General features: G+C 46.4%; 1 protein-coding gene across 2 annotated transcripts in view; it reads left to right on the top strand.

Annotated features, from left to right (window-relative positions):
- Window positions 1-19320, top strand: part of unc93b1 (unc-93 homolog B1, TLR signaling regulator) — a 34440-nt gene that overhangs the window by 11088 nt on the left and 4032 nt on the right. For both annotated transcript variants that reach the window (XM_079812391.1, XM_079812392.1), the window contains exons 8-12: window positions 4469-4593; window positions 5926-6108; window positions 7577-7850; window positions 7982-8100; window positions 9231-9353. In XM_079812391.1, coding sequence (XP_079668517.1) covers window positions 4469-4593; window positions 5926-6108; window positions 7577-7850; window positions 7982-8100; window positions 9231-9353 — 824 coding nt within the window. The remainder of the gene's footprint in view (window positions 1-4468; window positions 4594-5925; window positions 6109-7576; window positions 7851-7981; window positions 8101-9230; window positions 9354-19320) is intronic.

The following is a 19320-nucleotide window of genomic DNA, read 5'->3' as shown; positions in this document are numbered from 1 at the left end:
GGGGATGGAGTCACCATTCTCCAGGAAGTGGCTGAAGCCGTGAGCTCGTAGGCTGCACGGTTCAGGACTCCCGGGATGTGGACAGCATGAAGGGACCTCAGATGCTTCTGACTCCAAAAAACGAGATGGCGGGCGAGTTGAGACATACGGCGGGAGCGTAGACCGCCCGGCCGTGTCGTCTGTCCTGACTAGTACATGTTGACCCTTCAGCAACGCTCGGAAGCGGTGCAGGGCGAACCGTACTGCCAGCAACTCGAGGCAATTGACATGCAGAAGGCGCTGGGGTCCTATCCAGGAGCCCGCGGCTGCTTGTCCATTGCACATGGCACCCCAGCCCATGGATGACGCATCTGTTGATACAACAAGATGCCTGGAAACTCGTTCTAAGGACACTCCGGTCCGTAGAAAACTGAGGTTCGACCACGGGGAGAGAGTCTGTAAGCAGGCCCGAGTCACTTGAACCCGGAGCGTGCCAGACCGCCATGCCCATCTCGGGACTCGATCGCGTAGCCAGTGCTGAAGCGGTCTCATATGAAGCAATCTGAGCGGCGTTACCGCGGCTGCAGATGCCATATGCCCCAGGAGCCTCTGAAACCATTCAGTGGAACCGCACTCTTGCCCTCGACTTGTCGAAGGGAAGTCAGCAGAGACTGCGCGCGCTCGCTCGAAAGCAGCGCGCACATGGCGACCGAGTCGATCCATACCGAGAAAAGAGATCCTCTGCACGGGGCAAAGTTTGCTCTTCTCCCAGTTGACCCGAAGGCCCAGACGGGCTAGGTGATGGAGCACCAATCTCTGTGTCCGCAAACCTGCTCTCGAGAGTGACCCAGTATGAGCCAGTCGTCGAGGTAATTCAGGATGCGAACCCCGTGCTGCCGAAGGGGCGCAAGGGCTGCCTCGGCAATCTTCGTAAAGACGCGAGGGGACAGAGATAGCCCGAATGGTAGAACTGCGTACTGATATGCCCGCCCCTCGAAAGCAAACTGTAGGAACGGTCTGTGTCGAGGTAGAATGGAGACATGGAAGTAGGCGTCCTTCAGGTCGATCGCTGCAACCAATCGACTGGACGAACACTTTCGAAAAGGCGTTTCGCTGTCAACATCTTGAACGGAAACCGGTGGAGGTAACGGTTCAAGACGCGCAGGTCCAGGATCGGTCAAGCCCACCGGTCTTTTTGGGTACAATGAAGTACGGGCTGTAACACCCGGAATTCACCTCGGCTGGAGGGACAGGTTCGATCGCACCCTTCGCCAGTAGGGTGGCAACCTCCGCTCGCATGACGGGGGCATTAGCCCCGATCATAGTGGAACGGACTCCCCGAAAGCGGGGAGGAACCTGCGCGAACTGAATCGCGTAGCCGCACCTGACTGTCTTCGCGACCCAGCGGGACAGCCCTGGAATCTGAAGCCAGGCTCCCAGGAACTGCACCAGCGGGGTCAATCGGACTACAGGTGTACCCGGAGTGGGGCAGCGATGCAGCGTTACCGACCCGGACAAGGGAGGCTGTTGGGCGTCCCGGTGTGGGGGTGCGGTTAACGGCTGCGTCCTGACAGAGGAGACCAGGGAAGGACGCGCGTTCCACTGGGGTCTGCTCTGCCAGGAGGCTGGCGACAGAGAGGGATGCGAGTGGCGGGACCCGTGGGAGGCGCGCACTGTCATCACCGGTCTCTGGGTTCTCAGAGACAGGAACATGAGTTCTTCCCAAGCGCTGCTAGCCCGGGGGCCAGCAGCGGAAGGATTTTCCCCCGGCCCTCCACCGGGGGAAGGAGAGGCCCTGCTACCATCCCCTGGGAAGAACTGGAACCCATCTCTGAGTTGTCCACTTCCAGCGTGGCGTTTAACCAGGCTGGGGAGCGGACTGGGCGTCATCCTCAACCACCTCCACGGCGCGGCCCGGGTGAAGGCTGCTGCTGGGGCCGGGCGGGAGGAGGGAGGGCGCCCTCGGCGGCGAGCGGACTGAGGCGACTGAGCCGGCGGCTGGTGCAGCAGCTGGCCGCCGGGGCAGTACGTGTTACAGCCTCAGTCTGCTCTGGGGCGGCCGAGAACTGTTGGGCGCAGTTCCCAGCCGCGCCGCCGAAGAGGCCAGCCTGGGATATGGGTGAGTTGAGGGGGCGGGCCCACTCAACGTCCTCCAAATCACCAGGTAAGGCCAGGTGTTCTCCCGGACCACAGCTGTGGACATCTCCCGACCCAGGGAGCGTGTGGCCACCTTCACCGCCCGGGGGCGGGATCAGTCGCGGCACGCAGCTCAATGAAGAGCCCTGGGTCGGCTCCACCCTTGTGCATGTGCAACGGGGCGGCGGCCTGCCCGTAGCTCTGCAGGACCACGCCACCGAAGTAGACGAGCCCACAGGCTTTGGGAGGGTGCTTAGGACAGCCACACCACGCCACGTCAAGCCCTCTGTGGACACCGTAGTGCGCAACAGAGAGTTCAACAGTGGGGGTGAGGGGGCCCCAGTGTACCCTAGGCCGCGGCCCCATCAAGGGCAGAGAAGGTGGAGGAGGCCACCAAACGATCGCGGGAAGCACGGGGACTTCCAGGACCGCGTGATCTCCTCATGCACCTCGGGAGCGAAAGGCATTGGGGGCGGGGCCCAACAGCTGTCGGGTGCCGTCCCCAAAAACCAATCGCGCAACCACGAGCACTCGCGACTGGGCGGAGTTCCACACCAGCGCGAGACTCGCGGCTGCCCGAGATAACATGGCTGTCAACCTTAGGTCGGATCAGGCAGCGCTGACACACCCGGAGGCGGAGCACAACTCCTAATCGTCATCCCCAAAGGACTCCAGCCCACCTTGGGATGCGGCGATCGACATCTCACTGCTATCTGGAGCGTGAACGAAACGAACGAGGCGTCAGAGACGGGCCGCTGTTTCAGTCCAACACTCGCGGGTTTAAGCAATGTGCAAGAGGGGGCGTGGCCCGAGGAATGATCGTCGGGGTTCTTAATACCACGGCACCGCACTCAGGTCGCCCTGGCCACCAGCCAAAGTACCGCCTCACTCGGAGACGGTAGATTGGGGTGTGGCAGAGGGGACTCTCTCTCCTCACGGAGATCACTGAGTCTCGACCGCAACATCGCGATGGTCACGTTCCCGCAGTGGGAACATGACGCATCCACAAACACTGCCCGAACGTGCTGAAGCCCAAACACATCGAGCAGTGAATGTGCCCATAGACAGCAACGGAGATCGATCGCACCCGGAAGTGCACGGGCGAACCGTCTTGAAAAAGACGTGCCACGCGCAAGCTCTTTTTGTGAGAGGAAAGCTCTGCAGAGTGCCGAAGCGCCCAGGGAAACACACACACAGCTGTTGCAGATCACTGCACAGATCAGCAGGCAGGCAGCATGAGATCGCTGGAACGCGCCGTAACACCAACACCCTGGAGAACCGCTGGTCTCTCGAAGACTGAAGAGAAGACTTCAGAATTCAGGCTTGTAGGAGTGAAGAGATCCTCTTGGCTCCAAAGCAGAAACATAATGCGATGTTCGCAGCGTACTTCCTTATATACCCACGAGGTGGGGCGGAGTTACGCATGCAAATTCCGCATGCCCATGGCATTGGCACTGCCATTGGGCGCTGTTGAATACGATGAAGATGATTGGCTTCTAAGCGAAACCCCATTCGTTAGTCACTAACGTACGTCGTAGTGACTGAACGAAAGGGAACAAGAAAAACTCTGACACTGTGGAAAAGCAATATCTCACCTCAGCAGCTGTTGCTTGAACACCAGCTCTACAAGACTTGCAAGGAAAATGAGTAACTCAATGACAGAAAAAGAACAATCTCCTTTTGCAGTGGCCCCAAAAATAATTTATATAACCCATTCTTATAAATGTGTGAATTGTATCGCATCACATAACAAACATCATACAAAATTGTATTTATTCACTGCCATTCTAAAGTTTGTCAGTAGGGGACAGTTCACCAAAAAAAATAACATTTTCCAAATACTATAAATAAAGTGGTAAAAATTCCAAACTGACTGTTTAAAAACCTTATCAAAACCATCTTGAATGCGTGTTAGTTCCATGTGTTAATAATGAGCTCATACCTCGCAAAAACCAAATCGAATGTGTCAAGAATATTTACAGTCAGTTGGATCTGATGGAGAAAAAAAATCTGTCATTTGGCAATTAGAAAATTCACACTTCTGACTTGATGCAAACCAGAGCGTTAGCACATCTGCCCTTCAATGTTCGGCTATGTCTTGCTCTCAACAGAGATGACGTTAAGACTTTTTTAAAAATAGCCAATCACGCCAAACCACTGCAGCACTGTTTAACGTGGAAAGTGGCCACTTGCCATATTGTATAGTGAAAAACACGAAAGAAGCAGCCTGAAGTCTATGCACCTCATGCATCCAGATCAAACTCTAATTTAAAATGGCTGCATCCTTGTTACATTCATTATTTTCTCTTTTCTCATGTTATCCTCTCTCTCTCTCTCTCTCTCTCTCTCTCAGGAGCTGGTGGGAAAGGGGTGATAGAGAATTTCAATAAGACAGTCTTACGCAGTTTGCCTCGCTCTCTGCTGCTCATCGAGGTGGAGAGTGTGCTCATGGGAGCAGCCTTCCTCGCCATGCTTATTGTAAGACTAACGTTTTCATTATTATCACTATTATGACATCTCTCTTCTCCACATAATCTTAAATACCCCCCAAAATTAGGAGTAAACCAGTGATTAAAACACTAGAAACAGTTTATATCCAACAGCAATTTTACCTTGATAGTCCTCTCACATATATTGAGCCAAAGTAAGTTTAAGGCTTTTTTTGGGGGGGAAATCGAGTGATAATTTAAATAAAGAAGAAAATGAAAAGTGAAAATCTTTTATTTAGCCTCAAGTTATTCCAAATCCATAACATTTTCTGGTAACACTTAGTTATAACAGTAAATTATGCATAATTACACTAACCCACTAACCCAACACCAAATCAGTTACATTGTTACAGTGTAATTATATATTTAAGTACTGAGTAATATTAATGAACTATATGTACTTACTGTAGAGTTAGGGTAGGATTAGGGTTTGGTTGAGGGTTAGTTGCATGTAATTATGCATAATTTACTATTGTTATTATTATGGTAAGTACATGTAACATATGTAACAAGTACACTGTAAAATAAAGTGTTAACCCAAATCCTAACCCTAAATATAGAGTAAGTACACTTATAATTTATATTACTCAGTACTTATTGGTAATTACACTGTTACAAGGACACCTTCAACTAAAGTTTGACTGACTTTCTTTTCTTTATGAAATATTTGTATGTAGTGAAAGTGAACGAGTCGATGACTATCAAGCTCCAAATTGACGAAAAGCACCATAAAATTCTCATATCAAGTGGTCCATATGACGCATGCACTATATTCCAAGTCTTTGTGGGATGAACCAACTGAAATTTGATCGTTTATCACTTAAAAGCCATAGCTTTAAAATCAAATACACTGTAGAAGCATTAGATGCATCACATCAGTCACGTCAGTTATGTTTGTTTTTGAATTAACTTTTTACAATTGAAATTAAGTATGTTTTATTTGATATGAATATTTTGAATTAGTTTTTATATTTTCCATTTAGTTTTTAATCTATTTTATTTTTAGTTATTTTAGTACATTAAGTTAAACTAAATGAAACTGAGAAATGTTGCCTTGGCAATTAGCTGAAATAAAATAAAATATAAAAAAAACTAACATTTTATTTCAGTTAACGTTTACTTTATTTTAAGCAACACAGTTTTTATGGCTTTAGTTTTAGTTTACTATAATAAACCTGAATTAAATTATCTAAAAATCTTGCCCTCATTTGATATCATCAACATATATTTAGGTATAAAGTGTTTTTTAAATTGAAGAAGATTTTTCATTTTTGAGTGAACTATCCCTTTTAACAGTGTGCTCCCAATGTTCCCCTAATAGTTCCTCGTGTTGTGTGGAGCTGCATATCGGCCCACAGAGGAAATTGACCTTCGCAGCATCGGCTGGGGGAACATCTTCCAGCTGCCCTTCAAGCACTTACGTGACTACCGTATCCGTCTGCTGTGTCCGTTCTTCATCTACTCTGGCTTTGAAGTGCTCTTCGCCGTGCAGGGACTCATACTGGTGAGAGAAAATAGACTGTGAATCTGTAGGCAAATATACAGGTAAAATCTGAATACCAAAAGTCACACAGTGTCGGCTCTCAGCACTGAATATTTTTAGCTTAACAAGACCATTCTACAATATTAAAGGGATAGTTGGCACAAAAATGAAAATTCTGTCATTATTTACTCATCCTCATGTCATTCCAAACCCCTGAGACTTTGGTTAATCTTCAAAACACTAATCAAGATAATTCGGTCACACTTTAGATTAGGGTCCAATTCTCACTATTAACTTACTATTAACTATGACTTTTGTCTCAATAAATGAATAGTTAGAAAGGTAGTTGTTAAGTTTCGGTATAGGGTAGGATTAAGGGATGTAGAATATGGTCATGCAGTATAAGGCAATAAAGTAATATGCATGCTAATAAGTGACTATATATTAACAGTGACATTTGAACCCTAAAATAAAGTGTTACTGATTATTTTATTAAGAAACCTGGGAGGTTTATGTCCCTCCATTGAAAGTCCATGTAACCAAAACTTGTAAGATTCAAAAAGGTCTAAAAAAAAAAAACACGTAAAATGAATCCTAATGAATCAAGCTGTTTAATCAAAGTGTTAAAGAGATATGATCGCTTTATATGATGAACAGATTTAATTTAGTTTACTTTTATTCACATATAAATACACAGAGCAAATCATACATAGTAAACGTGGAAGTTCGTGTAATGTGTCACATGCTAGAACAAACCTCATTGGTAGGGTCTAGTAGAACAAACTACATTGGTAAACCAACAAGGATTGTTATAGCGCATGACACGCACAAACTTGCTCATTTACTGTATGTATATGTATGTTTCGATCATTTTTTAGATGTAAATAAAAGTCTTAACCACTTAAACTCTGCGGACCCTGTACAGGAATTACATCATCAAGTATATACTTTAATTTTAAATGTCTGTAGAGGAACTCTGACCTCATATGTGGTACCATTTGAAAGCTTAGAGTCTCTACATTTTGGAGACATGCATCACTTTGACATGCATCACTTTGCCCCCCCCCAAAAAAATTGTATATTTAGACCACTGTGTGTGGGTATGGGAAGCTATTAAATTTGGGTAGGCCAAATCCAGGCAGAAATCCCCAAAAATGGTCCCAGAGCTTAAGAGATATGACTTGAATTAAACCACTCGATTGATATGGATTCGTTTTATGACACCTTGATGATCTTAAGTTTTGGTTAGCTGAACCATCAATGGACGGACAGAAACCTCTCAGGTTTCATTAAAAATATCTTAATTTGGCACGACATGAGGGTGAGAAAATAATGACAGAATTTTAATTTTTAGGTGAACTATCCCTTTAAGCAACTACAAAGCAAGTAAACCAATTTGCCTGGTATTTAGATTAATTGTGCTATTAAAGTAACAGCGCACAATTACTCATTACCTTTCTTCTTCTTCTTCCCTCCCTCTCTTTCTCAGTCATATGGAGTGTGTTCGGTCGGGATGGAGAAGCTGTGGTTGTTGGTTATGGTATATGGTTTGTCATCCTCCATCTGTTCGGGCCTGGCCCTGGTGCTGCTGCGCTTGCCCAGGCCGGTTATTCTTCTGGTGGGAGCTTTCGTGCACTTTGTGCTAATCATAACCCTTATGTGCTGGTCGCCACAACCCAGAACACCTCACAATCTTCCATATCTGTTGGTGCTCTCTGCCCTCTGGGGTCTGGGCACTGCTTTCAACAAGACTGGACTGAGCAGTGAGTACAAATGGCATTTATACATTTAAAACATACAGGAAGTAGCCATCTAGACTGAATCTGGGAGAGGTTGGATTGGATTGCAATCACATAATGTCACAATATGACATTTAACATAACGTTGTGTGTAGCTCTGCTGGGGATGCTGTATGAAGACAAGGAGCGACTAGACTTTGTTTATACCATCTACCACTGGTGGCAGGCCATCGCCATCTTCATCGTCTACCTTTGGTCTGCATTGCCTATGCGGGTAAGGCCTTTAGGTTTTGTTTGCATACTTTGCACTTACTGTAACAGGATGCCAGACAAACAAAAATAACTTTAATTTACAAATCACAGAATCAGGTGGTTGTTCAGAAGTGATTTAGTTCAGTGTATTTAGTATAAATTACTTCCAAAATGTTATAGTTCCAAAAGAAATAGTTCTGCCTGTTTAAAAAAAATGCTAAAATCAAATATTTTTTAAAAGTAACTTAACGGTTCAGTGAGGAAGTCAGTTGTAAACTCAGTAACAACTTGATTCTGAATAATTCACTGAGTTTGATTCAAAGGAGCAAGTTCAAAGCCATTTCGTGTAACTTTTTGACTGAAGGCGCAATCACATTTACTGCTGGTCAACATTGTCTAGTAGTTGTTTCAAAACGGAATCCACGTGATTGCCAATTTCGTGTGACGGCAAAAGATCCTGTAGTTTTGCACATCGGGTTCAGTCAGTTATATGACATCGCAACGTTGACCAACAGAAAGCTGCTTTGTTTGCCTTTATCAAATGACTTGTGTGTTAGTTGTGTTTTATACATCTTTACACTATTGACAATAGATAATTTCGCTAATGTGACCGCACTTTAACTTGTTAAAGAAGGACCAGTGCATAAGAGTTTTTGTTTTGTGAATTGGACAGTAGTGTTATCGCATACAGAACTCTGGCATGCACTGGCATTAAGATGAGATTTGATGAAACTGCATGAAACTATTGTCACACTTTTTTGTGGAATTTTGGTGGCCATTTTAGTCGCAGTCTGGAGTCCTGTCTAAGGTGTGGTCACATATATTTTAGCAAAAGTCTATTGTCGCTAGTGTAGCGATGTATGAAGGACAGCTCACACAGAAGCTACTTTCAAACCAAGAATCTTTCAATTGGTCATTCGCATGGCCAACTTGAACATGAGTGAACACTGCCTGGGGAACTTTTTCGCCTTTACACGAAACTCCTGACCACAGAGATTTCTATTAAATGACTGGATTTCGTCTGCAAAATTCCGCCGAGCATCGGTATATGTTACTGCACCCTAATATGTGGAGATTTTAACATGGAATTAAAAATCAATGTTTAAAATGATGATTAAGTCAGCTGCTCATTTTCTCTGATCCCTTTCTAAGGCCAAGCTCGGACTGCTGTTGCTGGCTCTCATAGTGGCATCTTTCTGCTACGTGCAGATGGAGCGTCGCCTGGCGAAGAAAATTCCATTTAGGTTGCCGCGAATTCCACGTCCACGACACAAGGTAATTCAGCTATTGAAGACGGCATGAAACAGAAGTTACGATAGCATTGGCTTCCCTGTTGTGACGTACAATGCCAAGCCAAAATAAAAGTCACTGTTTGGATTGAAATAGGCAAATTCTTAAGAGTCTATGATTGGATCATTATTGCAGTGATTATTATGTTTCTAGCATGTTATACTGTATGTTTGGCGACAGTTCTTCTAACGGTAATTGATGGAGTGTGTAGCTTTTCATTTAAACAACCATGTAGGAAGATAAATCATGGCCATATTCCAGGATGACAATGTCAAGATTCATCAGGCTCAAACTGTGAAAGAATGGTTTGGAAAGAAAGAATCATTTTCACACATGAACTGACACCTCTGAGTCCATGTGCTGGAGTAGACTTTACAGAGTGCGGAGTGCTTGACTGCTGCATTGTCAACACAAGATCTTGACCTATTTCCATCAAGAGGTGCATCAATTTTTGGTCAAGATCTTGTATTGACAATGCAGGAGTCAAGGACTCTGTAAAGTCTACTCAAGCACACCCCAAAGACTTTCAATGAATTTAAGGATTAGTTCACTTCAAAATTAAAATCCTGATAATTTACTCACCCCCGTACCATCCAAGATGTTCATGTCTTTCTTCAGTCGAAAAGAAATTAAGTTTGAGGAAAACAATTCAGGATTTTTCTCCACACAATGGTCTTCAATGGCAACCAAAATGTTGAAGGTCCAAATCAATGCAGATTCAAAGAGCTTCAAATGGCTTCAAAACGGCTCTGCACAATCCCAATTGAGGAATAAGGTCTTATCTAGCGAAACCATCTGTCATTTAAAAAAAAAAAAAGATATATTATATATGTATATATATATATATATTTTGGTGTCCGCATCAAATTATGTTTACAAAAGTAATTTTATATACATAAAAAACATGTTAAATGCAAGTAAACTGTCTACTTTACTATTTCAAATAACTTTTGTCAAAATAAAATGTCAACATTTAGGGGAAATAATGTTCCAAAGTGTAAAATTGTCATTCAGCGTAATGGTCCGGAATTTGATTTTGCCATTACATCTTTAAATAAATGTATGAAATAACAAGTAAAAAAATATATTTGTTTTCTTGGCATTTTCAAATATGTGTTGGCTGTGTTATATTAAAAGGACTATGTCTTACTTATTTTTTTAAGTATTTAAATAACCAGGGGACTTTTGTCCCGAAAATCCAGTTTGTAAGAGATCATTCAGTGTAACAGGATCAAGAAGCCATTCTGAAATCATATAAAAAACAGATAGTCATTCGACAGTCTGTGACATCATCAAAAGGCCCCCTGAAGACCATGTGGTGCTGCAGAAAAGTGAATTGATTGCTCTTAAATATTTGATAATTCCACCTTTTCATGGTGTGGTATCTAAGTTACAAAACCGCACGTCATTCAGTGAAATGCCAAAAAAACATTTATATTGTTAGAATTTTTTTAAAATAAGTAGATGTTGTGAATAATTGTGATTAACTTTACTGGTCAAGCTCATTTTTTGATATAGATGGCCAGCTTATGGCCTGCAATATAAGCTGAAGTAGAATTTCGTCATTCAGGGTAATGCTTTTTTCATTCAGTGTAACAGATATATTTATGTAAAAAATTAAACAATATACTTATTCTAACCTGTAATCATTAAAATATATAAAATAATGTGATCATACAAAATTTTATTCTATTTTAAATGATTTTCACTTCCTTACAAAAACTTCTTCCTGGCAAATAGGTAAACCTAGTGGTTTGAAGGATAGTGGCAAAGTATAAAGATTTAAAAATTACAATTAATTAGTATTTGTGGGCTGGACTTTGATACTTAAATAGAGTCCTTTAATATGCCATCAAATGATTCCTGTTTTAAATATGCCTAATAAGATTTTCTGATACATAAATATTGTTACACTGAATGACATTTTAGTGGGTGTCTTCTGTAAATCATGGTAAAAAATGTGTGATAGTCATTATTTTTTATAAGAAAATATAAAATTAAACAGGACACATTCTAATGTACAGGAAAAAAACAAAATTTAAAGCTGTATTACACATTTATTTTTTTGATGCTTGAAAACCCCTATTTCGTCTTTGACCCATAGATGTATCTTGTGCTGCTCTGCGATACACCACGGATTGCACAATCACGTCGGAAAGGTCACGCTAGACATAGGCAGAAGTACCGCCCCCATGTTTACAAAATGCACATGCGAAGACTAATACAAACATCCTTTAGCAAAAAAAGGTTAAACAACGATGTCGGAAGATTTTGAAATTGTTTTTTTTGTAAAGGGTGTTTATATTTGTCTTCACACGTTCGCTTGGGGCGGTACTTCCGCCTACGTCTAGTGCGACCTTTCTGACGTGATTGCGCAATCCGTGGCACGTCGCAGAGCAGCAATTTAGGTTAAAAAGTATATTGAAAATGACCGATAGTTTCGCTAGATAAGACCCTATTCCTCGTGCAACGCCTCTGAGGCCCTTCGAAGCTCTTTGAAACTGCATTGATTTGGACCTTCAACATTTTGGTTGCCATTTAAGACCATTGTGTGGAGCAAAAGTTTTCCTCAGAAACAGGACATTTTCATTTTAAAGTGAACTAATCTTTTAAGGTCTGGACTTAGAGATGCCAATTCATGTGTGAAAATGATTCTTCATGCTCCCTCCAAACAATTCTTTCACAAAAAAAACTAAAAAAAAAATGTAGGGCGGGACTTGATTTCGTCCTTGGGAATTGATTGGATCGGGAAGTTGGGGCATTGCTGACTAAATGGTGGCAGTTTTCAGTCAGATGGAGGATATTTAGTCCCACCCTCCACCGATACACACAAAATGAAAAGAGCAGATGGCATTTTCGAGGGGGAGGGGAGGTTAACGTTTTTGATTAAGGATCACAAGTGCACATACATTCTTAAAAAATAATGATGCACGGATAAATAATTTATAATAAACACTGCAACAACAAAAAAACAAGAATTGTCCATGATGACTTTAATGTGTCACTGCAGCGAGTCTGTGGGAGATTTATAGTGAATGTATTAAAGAAACGTCTCGGTTACGTATGAAACCCTCGTTCCCTGAGGAGGGAACGGAGACGTACGTCAGTGACTGACGAATGGGGGTTTCCCCTAGAAGCCAATTACCTTCGAGGTGTTTAACAGCGCCCAATGGCGTGCCAATGCCATGAGCAATGCGGAATTTGCATACGTAACTCCGCCCCACCGCGTGGGTATATAAGGAAGTACGCTGGCAACATCGCATTATTCATCTGCTGCGGAGCCAAGATCTGAACTCCGCGTTCCAGCAGCACAGCTGACGTGGCTGAGGAACGTACGTCTCCGTTCCCTCCTCAGGGAATGAGGGTTACATACGTAACCGAGACGTTCCCTTTCGTTCAGTCACTCCGACGTATGTCAGTGACTGACGAATGGGGGTTCCAATATAACCGCGCCACTCAGCTGTCGTCCAGTGCCCTGCGTAAGTGTGAGATCCCGCCACTTAAGGCCGTAGGACTCCCACTTATCACAGGATTACCAAGGTACACTGGGAAGCATATCCCAGTGAGGGAATGCCAAAGATGCCTACCCGTGGGGAGGACTTAAGCCGCGTTTCCACCGAAATTACCCGGAACTATTTGTACCAGGAACTTTTTTCCCAGGAACTTTTTCTCCCCCAGACCTGCTACAATCTGCGTTTCCACCGCGGTCTAAAGTACCGGGGAGATTAGGCAAATTAGTCCGGTGACGTGGGAATGCGCGCGACTGCTTCTCCCAGTCACCGACGGACAGTTATCACTTTTGCGCGATACTGTCTGCAACAATAACAAGTGTAGGTGATGCAAGCAGCGCTGCTTTTGCTGATTATGTACACACATTACCAACACTGCTTATTTAAACGTGCACTTTCACCTGGTTTGACCATTTTAATGCAAAATGGGATGATGGGCAATCCAAAATCTGAATGTGTTGTAATAGCTCAATTCCAAAACAAAACATTTTCTATAAAAGGATAATGAGGTTTCAGTCATGACAGATGTGTGAAAAGTTAATTGAATGAAAACAATAGACTGAATTAAGCGGTTGAAAGATTAGGTACTAGACTGCAAGTATTTTATTTTTTATCACAATAACATCTCTTAACATTCACAAAAAAAAAAAAAAATCACATGACTAGTATTACAATATGCTTCATTAAATGCATAATATTAGAGACTTCTTCCTCAAATTTGAAATGAAGCAGGACCACACTTATGGCTTCACTTAAGTTGTGGTTATAAGTTATTATACTACATTCACATAGTTATACATTTAAAAATATAATATTTGGGTTTTCTAGATATGTTTATGTGCATATTCAGAAAGACTTGCGAGCAGCAGCCCTTTTATTTGCTTCCTACACTATATGAATACAATTAGAATGTGGTTATATAGTTAGAATGTGGAAATTAAAGACACAGTGACATTTTACACATTTTACTTTATTTTAGACAGATTAGTTCTTACAAAATTAAAATAAAAGTGTGCAAAGACAAATAAATTACTAGAACAATAAAATGAAAATATAAAATGTGAAAACAACAATATAAAAAAAGTGTATTTTTCAGTAACCTGTCCAAGAGCTGTGCCAACACGTACAATATATAAAGTACAAATGTGGTAGTGCAAATGCTTCATTCAAGCGGCTGGTCATTGTGGCTACTTCTTGAACAACTGGACAAACTGTCCAAGAACAGACAGAAACCCGGTCTGAAAGTCCCTCTGCTGCCGTCTGCTTTCTTCCGCTTCTGACTGGTGGAATGCCAACTCTTGCCTCCTCATCTCTCCTCGGCCTGGCTCTCCAGTAACAGCTGCATATATTGGTCAGTTCTTGTCCATGCTGCAGGGTTAGCATCCTCCATGTCCCTCAGTGCATCAAGAAAGTCACAGTCCCTTTTCCTTTTCTCTAAGTAGAAAAATTGCACAGAAACACATGGAAATTAATACACAAGGCAACCATGAAACAATAGAAACCATCAATTAATTATTTAAAGTGTTTTCACTACAAATAATGAACAATTGTTTGCCCAGCTTGAACAATGCCCAGTGTGCAATTTTTATCATGGGCAATTTAAGTTTACAATTAAAAACAACAAAACCATTAAGGATTACACATCAGTTTTTAAATATATACACATTTTTGTCAGCTTTATAACGTACTGGTGACCGCGGGGGAAAACACGCTGGTCTCCGTTGCCTGCGATTCATCAGGGCCACTCGTTACACCTGGAAAAGCACGTTGAAAAAAGTTACTGCAACGTGTTTAAACACTGCAACGAGTTTAATAGATGATACCAAGATGATATATTTACCTTCAACCCACTCGGATTCCGGGATGGTTTCCAACAACGCACTAGACGAGTCTTTCGTTACCGCTGCGCCAGAAAAGGACGGTCTGTGTCCCAGCAACGCGTCCAGGCGGTCATACCACTTGTTGATACGCCGGTCGGAACCGCTCCGGTTGTTATGATCCTTTAATTTCTTGTAATCTTGTCTAATTTCTTCAACTTCTCTCTGCATTGTTTTCCAGTGTGACTGGAACCGAGTCGATATCTTCAGTTATACCTTTTCATTGCGGGTCGCCGTTTCCAGTTCCCGCTGGATGTCCTCCTCCGCATATATGCTCAATAAAGCCTGAACCTCGTCGTCGGTCCATCGGTCGAATTTTTTGTTGAACTCCATTGTTGCAAAAAAAAATATTTACTGAACGCAAAACCCACCTCGCAAAAGACTTGTAAATATGGCGGTGGAAAAAAAAATAGCTGCGAGAGCTCAACCAATCAGCATGTTCACCGCCCAAGTCCCACCCCCGAAAGTTCGGGAACTTTTGAAAAGTCCCACCTCGCAAGCAGGGCCGTTTGGAGGGGGAAATATTTACCCGGAACTTCATTTAGACCCTGGTTCCTGCGGTCGAAACACACCGAGTTCCCCCCCAAAGTTCCTGGTTCCGGGGTAAAGTTCCTGCGGTGGAAACGCGGCTTTAGAGAGTACACATATGACCCGCTGTGGGCTGCATATGGAAGAACTCTAGGGTACCAGCCGAAGGTGGATTTTTAACCCTAGGGGTGGCAGGGCTTGCCAAGGGAAAGACACCTGCTCACTGAGGAGGCTTACGGTGGAAATACTCGTGTGGGGGTCGCCGGAGGGAACCATGCACACGGGGCACCTGGCCGGACATGAGGGTCTGGGCTCGAAAGGGCAGACTGAACTGATGTCAGCGTCGACAGTGCTGGAGGAGCTCAGGGCTCTCGGGGAGCTCACCTGAGGAAAATATCGCACGTATCCAGTCCGTGGAGTGGAGTGGCGAGCAAGCGAAGACACCTAAGCCTGGTCCATTACCGGCCCCTCGGGGGGGCGAGTACATAGTCGGACACTGGCTCCACTCGGAGATTGTAGAATCTGGCGAATGTGTTGGGTGTCGCCCAGCCTTCAGCTCTGCAGATGTCTGTTAGCGAGGCGCCATGCGCTAGAGCCCAGGAGGAGGCCACACTCCGGGTGGAGTGTGCCCTCACACCAAGGGGACATGGTCGGCCTTGCTGCTGGTACGCCAAAACAATGGTGTCCACTATCCAGTGAGACAACCTCTGCTTTGAGAGAGCACTTCCCTTCCGCTCTCCACCATAACAGACAAAGAGCTGGTCTGAGGTCCTGAAACACTGCGTCATGTCTACGTAAGCGCGGAGAGCGCGTACTGGACAGAGCAATGCCAAGGCTGGGTCTGCCTCCTCCAAAGGCAGCGCTTGCAGGTTCACTACCTGATCTCTGAAGGGAGTGGTAGGAACCTTGGGCACATATCCAGGCCGGGGTCTCAAGGTCACGTGAGAGTTAGCCGGCCCGAATTCTAGGCACGCTTCGTCAACCGAAAATGCCTGTAGGTCCCCGACCCTCTTAAGAGAGGCCAATGCGGTCAGCAGAGCCGTCTTCATAGACAGAAACTTAATATCGACCGACCGCAAAGGCTCAAAGGGAGGCCTCTGCAGAGCACTTAGGACTACTGAGAGGTCCCAAGAGGGAACGAGAGGAGAGCGAGGAGGATTTAGTCTCCTCGCCCCCCTCAGGAACCTGATGATCAGGTCGTGCTGACTTGCCTTCTTGTTCTCCAAGAGATCGTGGTGGGCAGATATAGCGGCCACATAAACTTTGAGGGTGGAGGGAGACAGCCTTCGCTCCAGCCCCTCTTGGAGAATCTCAAGCACGGACCCGATCGGGCATTTCCAGGGGTCTTCTTGGCGGGAAGAGCACCAGGTGACGAAGAGGTTCCACTTCAACGCATAGAGGTGTCGTGTAGACTCTGCCCTAGCGGAAGTGATGGTGGCGGCCACCGTAGGTGGCAGGCCACTCAAACCTGCCGCGTCCCGTCCAGAAGCCACACGTGGAGCTTCCAGAGCGCTGGACACGGGTGCCAAAGGGTGCCCCGTCTCTGAGAGAGGAGGTCCTGTCTCAGAGGAATAGGCCAGGGAGGGGCTGTCGCAAGGAGTAGCAGTTCTGAGAACCAGGTCTGGCCGTGCCAATACGGGGCGACCAACATGACCTGCTCCTTGTCCTCCCTGATCTTGCACAGTACTCGTGCGAGAAGGCTCACTGGGGGAAACGCATATAAGCGTAGGCCCTGGGGCCAGCTGTGCGCCAGTGCATCCGTGCCGAGCGTGCCCTCGGACAGGGAATAGTACAGGCTGCAGTGGGAAGAGTCTTGGGAGGCAAACAGATCTACCTGTGCGTCGCCGAACTGTTCCCAAATCAGCTGGACCGTCTGGGGATGGAGTCTCCATTCTCCAGGAAGTGGCTGAATCCGTGAGAGCTCGTCGGCTGCACGGTTCAGGACCCCCGGGATGTGGATAGCACGAAGGGACCTCAGGTGCTTCGACTCCATAAAACGAGATGGCGGGCGAGTTGAGACATACGGCGGGGGCGTAGACCGCCCTGGTGGTTGATGTACGCTACTGTGGCCGTGTTGTCTGTCCGGACAAGTACGTGTTGACCCCTCAGCAACGCTCGGAAGCGGTGCAGGGCGAACCGTACTGCCAGCAACTCGAGGCAATTGACATGCAGGAGTTTGCGCTGGGGTCCTGTCCAGGAGCCCGCGGCTGCTTGTCCATTGCACATGGCACCCCAGCCCGTGGCGGAGGCATCTGTTGATACAACAACATGCCTGGAAACTCGTTCTAAGGACACTCCGGCCCGTAGAAAACTGAGGTTCGACCACGGAGTGAGTGTCTGTAAGCAGGCACGGGTCACTTGGACCTGGAGCGTGCCAGACCGCCATGCCCATCTCGGGACTCGATCGCGAAGCCAGTGCTGAAGCGGTCTCATATGTAGCAATCCGAGCGGCGTTACCGCGGCTACCGATGCCATATGCCCCAGGAGCCTCTGAAAATGTTTCAGTGGAACCGCACTCTTGCTCTCGATTTGACGGAGGCAAGTCAGCAGAGACTGCGCGCGCTCGCTCGTAAGCTGCGCGCACATGGCGACCGAGTCGATCTCCATACCGAGAAAAGAGATCCTCTGCACTGTGCAGAGTTTGCTCTTCTCCCAGTTGACCCGAAGGCCCAGACAGGCTAAGTGGTGGAGAACCAGATCTCTGTGTTCGCAAACCTGCTCTCGAGAGTGACTCAGTATGAGCCAGTCGTCGAGGTAGTTCAGGATACGAACCCCGTGCTGCCGTAGGGGCACAAGGGCTGCCTCTGCAATCTTCGTAAAGACGCGAGGGGACAGAGATAGCCCGAATGGGAGGACCGCGTACTGGTATGCCCGCCCCTCGAAAGCAAACTGTAGGAACGGTCTGTGTCGAGGTAAGATGGAGACATGAAAGTAGGCGTCCTTCAGGTCGATCGCTGCAAACCAATCACCGGGACGAACGCATTCGAAAAGGCGTTTCGCTGTCAACATCTTGAACGGGAACTTGTGAAGGTAACGGTTCAAGATGCGCAGGTCCAGGATTGGCCTCAACCCACCGGTCTTTTTTGGGTACAATGAAGTACGGGCTGTAGAACCCGGACTTCATCTCGGCTGGAGGGACAGGTTCGATCGCACCCTTCGCCAGTAGGGTGGCAACCTCCGCTCTCATGACAGGGGCATTGGCCCCGACCATAGTAAAGCGGACTCCCCGGAAACAGGGAGGAACCTGCGCGAACTGAATCGCGTAGCCGCGCCTGACTGTCTTCTCGACCCAGCCGGACAGCCCTGGAATCTGAAGCCAAGCTCCCAGGAACTGTACGAGCGGGGTCATTCGGACTACAGACGTACCCGATGTGGGGCAGCGATGCAGCGTTACCGACCCGGACAAGGGAGGCTGTTGGGCGTCCCGGTGTGGGGGTGCGGTTAACGGCTGCGTCCTGACAGAGGAGACCAGGGAAGGACGCGCGTTCCACTGGGGTCTGCTCTGCCAGGGGGCTGGCGACAGAGTGGGATGCGAGTGGCGGGACCCGTGGGTGGCGCGCACTGGCCTCACCGGACTCTAGGGGCTCAGGGATGGGAGTGTTAATTCTTTCTTTGACCAGATTAGGGTGCTGCTGACCCGGGGGCCAGCAGCTGAACAAAGGATTCTCCCCCGGCCCTCCACCGGGGGAAGGAGTGGTCCTGCTACCATCTCCTCGAAAGAATTTCCCATCCCTGAGCCATCCGTCTCAGGAGCGCCGCTTGGCCTGGCATTTAGCGGGGCGCGGGGTGGCCTGAGGGGACTTGGACGCCTTCCTACGGCTTCCTCCGCGACCCGGCCCGGGTGAAGGCTGCTGCTGGGACCGGGTGGGAGGGGCGTGAGCCTTAGGAGGGCGTCCTCGGCAGCGAGCAGGCTGAGGCGACTGTGCCGGCGGCTGGGTGGAAGCAGCAGCTGGCCGCCGGGGCATTACATGTTTGAGAGCCTCAGTCTGCTTCTGGGCGGTTGAAAACTGTTGGGCGAAGTTTTCAACCGCTCCGCCG

This window comes from Gobio gobio (genome assembly GCF_949357685.1).
Source record: "Gobio gobio genome assembly, chromosome: 3".
In the NCBI taxonomy this organism is placed as follows: Eukaryota; Metazoa; Chordata; class Actinopteri; order Cypriniformes; family Gobionidae; genus Gobio; species Gobio gobio.
This window is presented reverse-complemented; position numbering and strand designations above follow the sequence as displayed.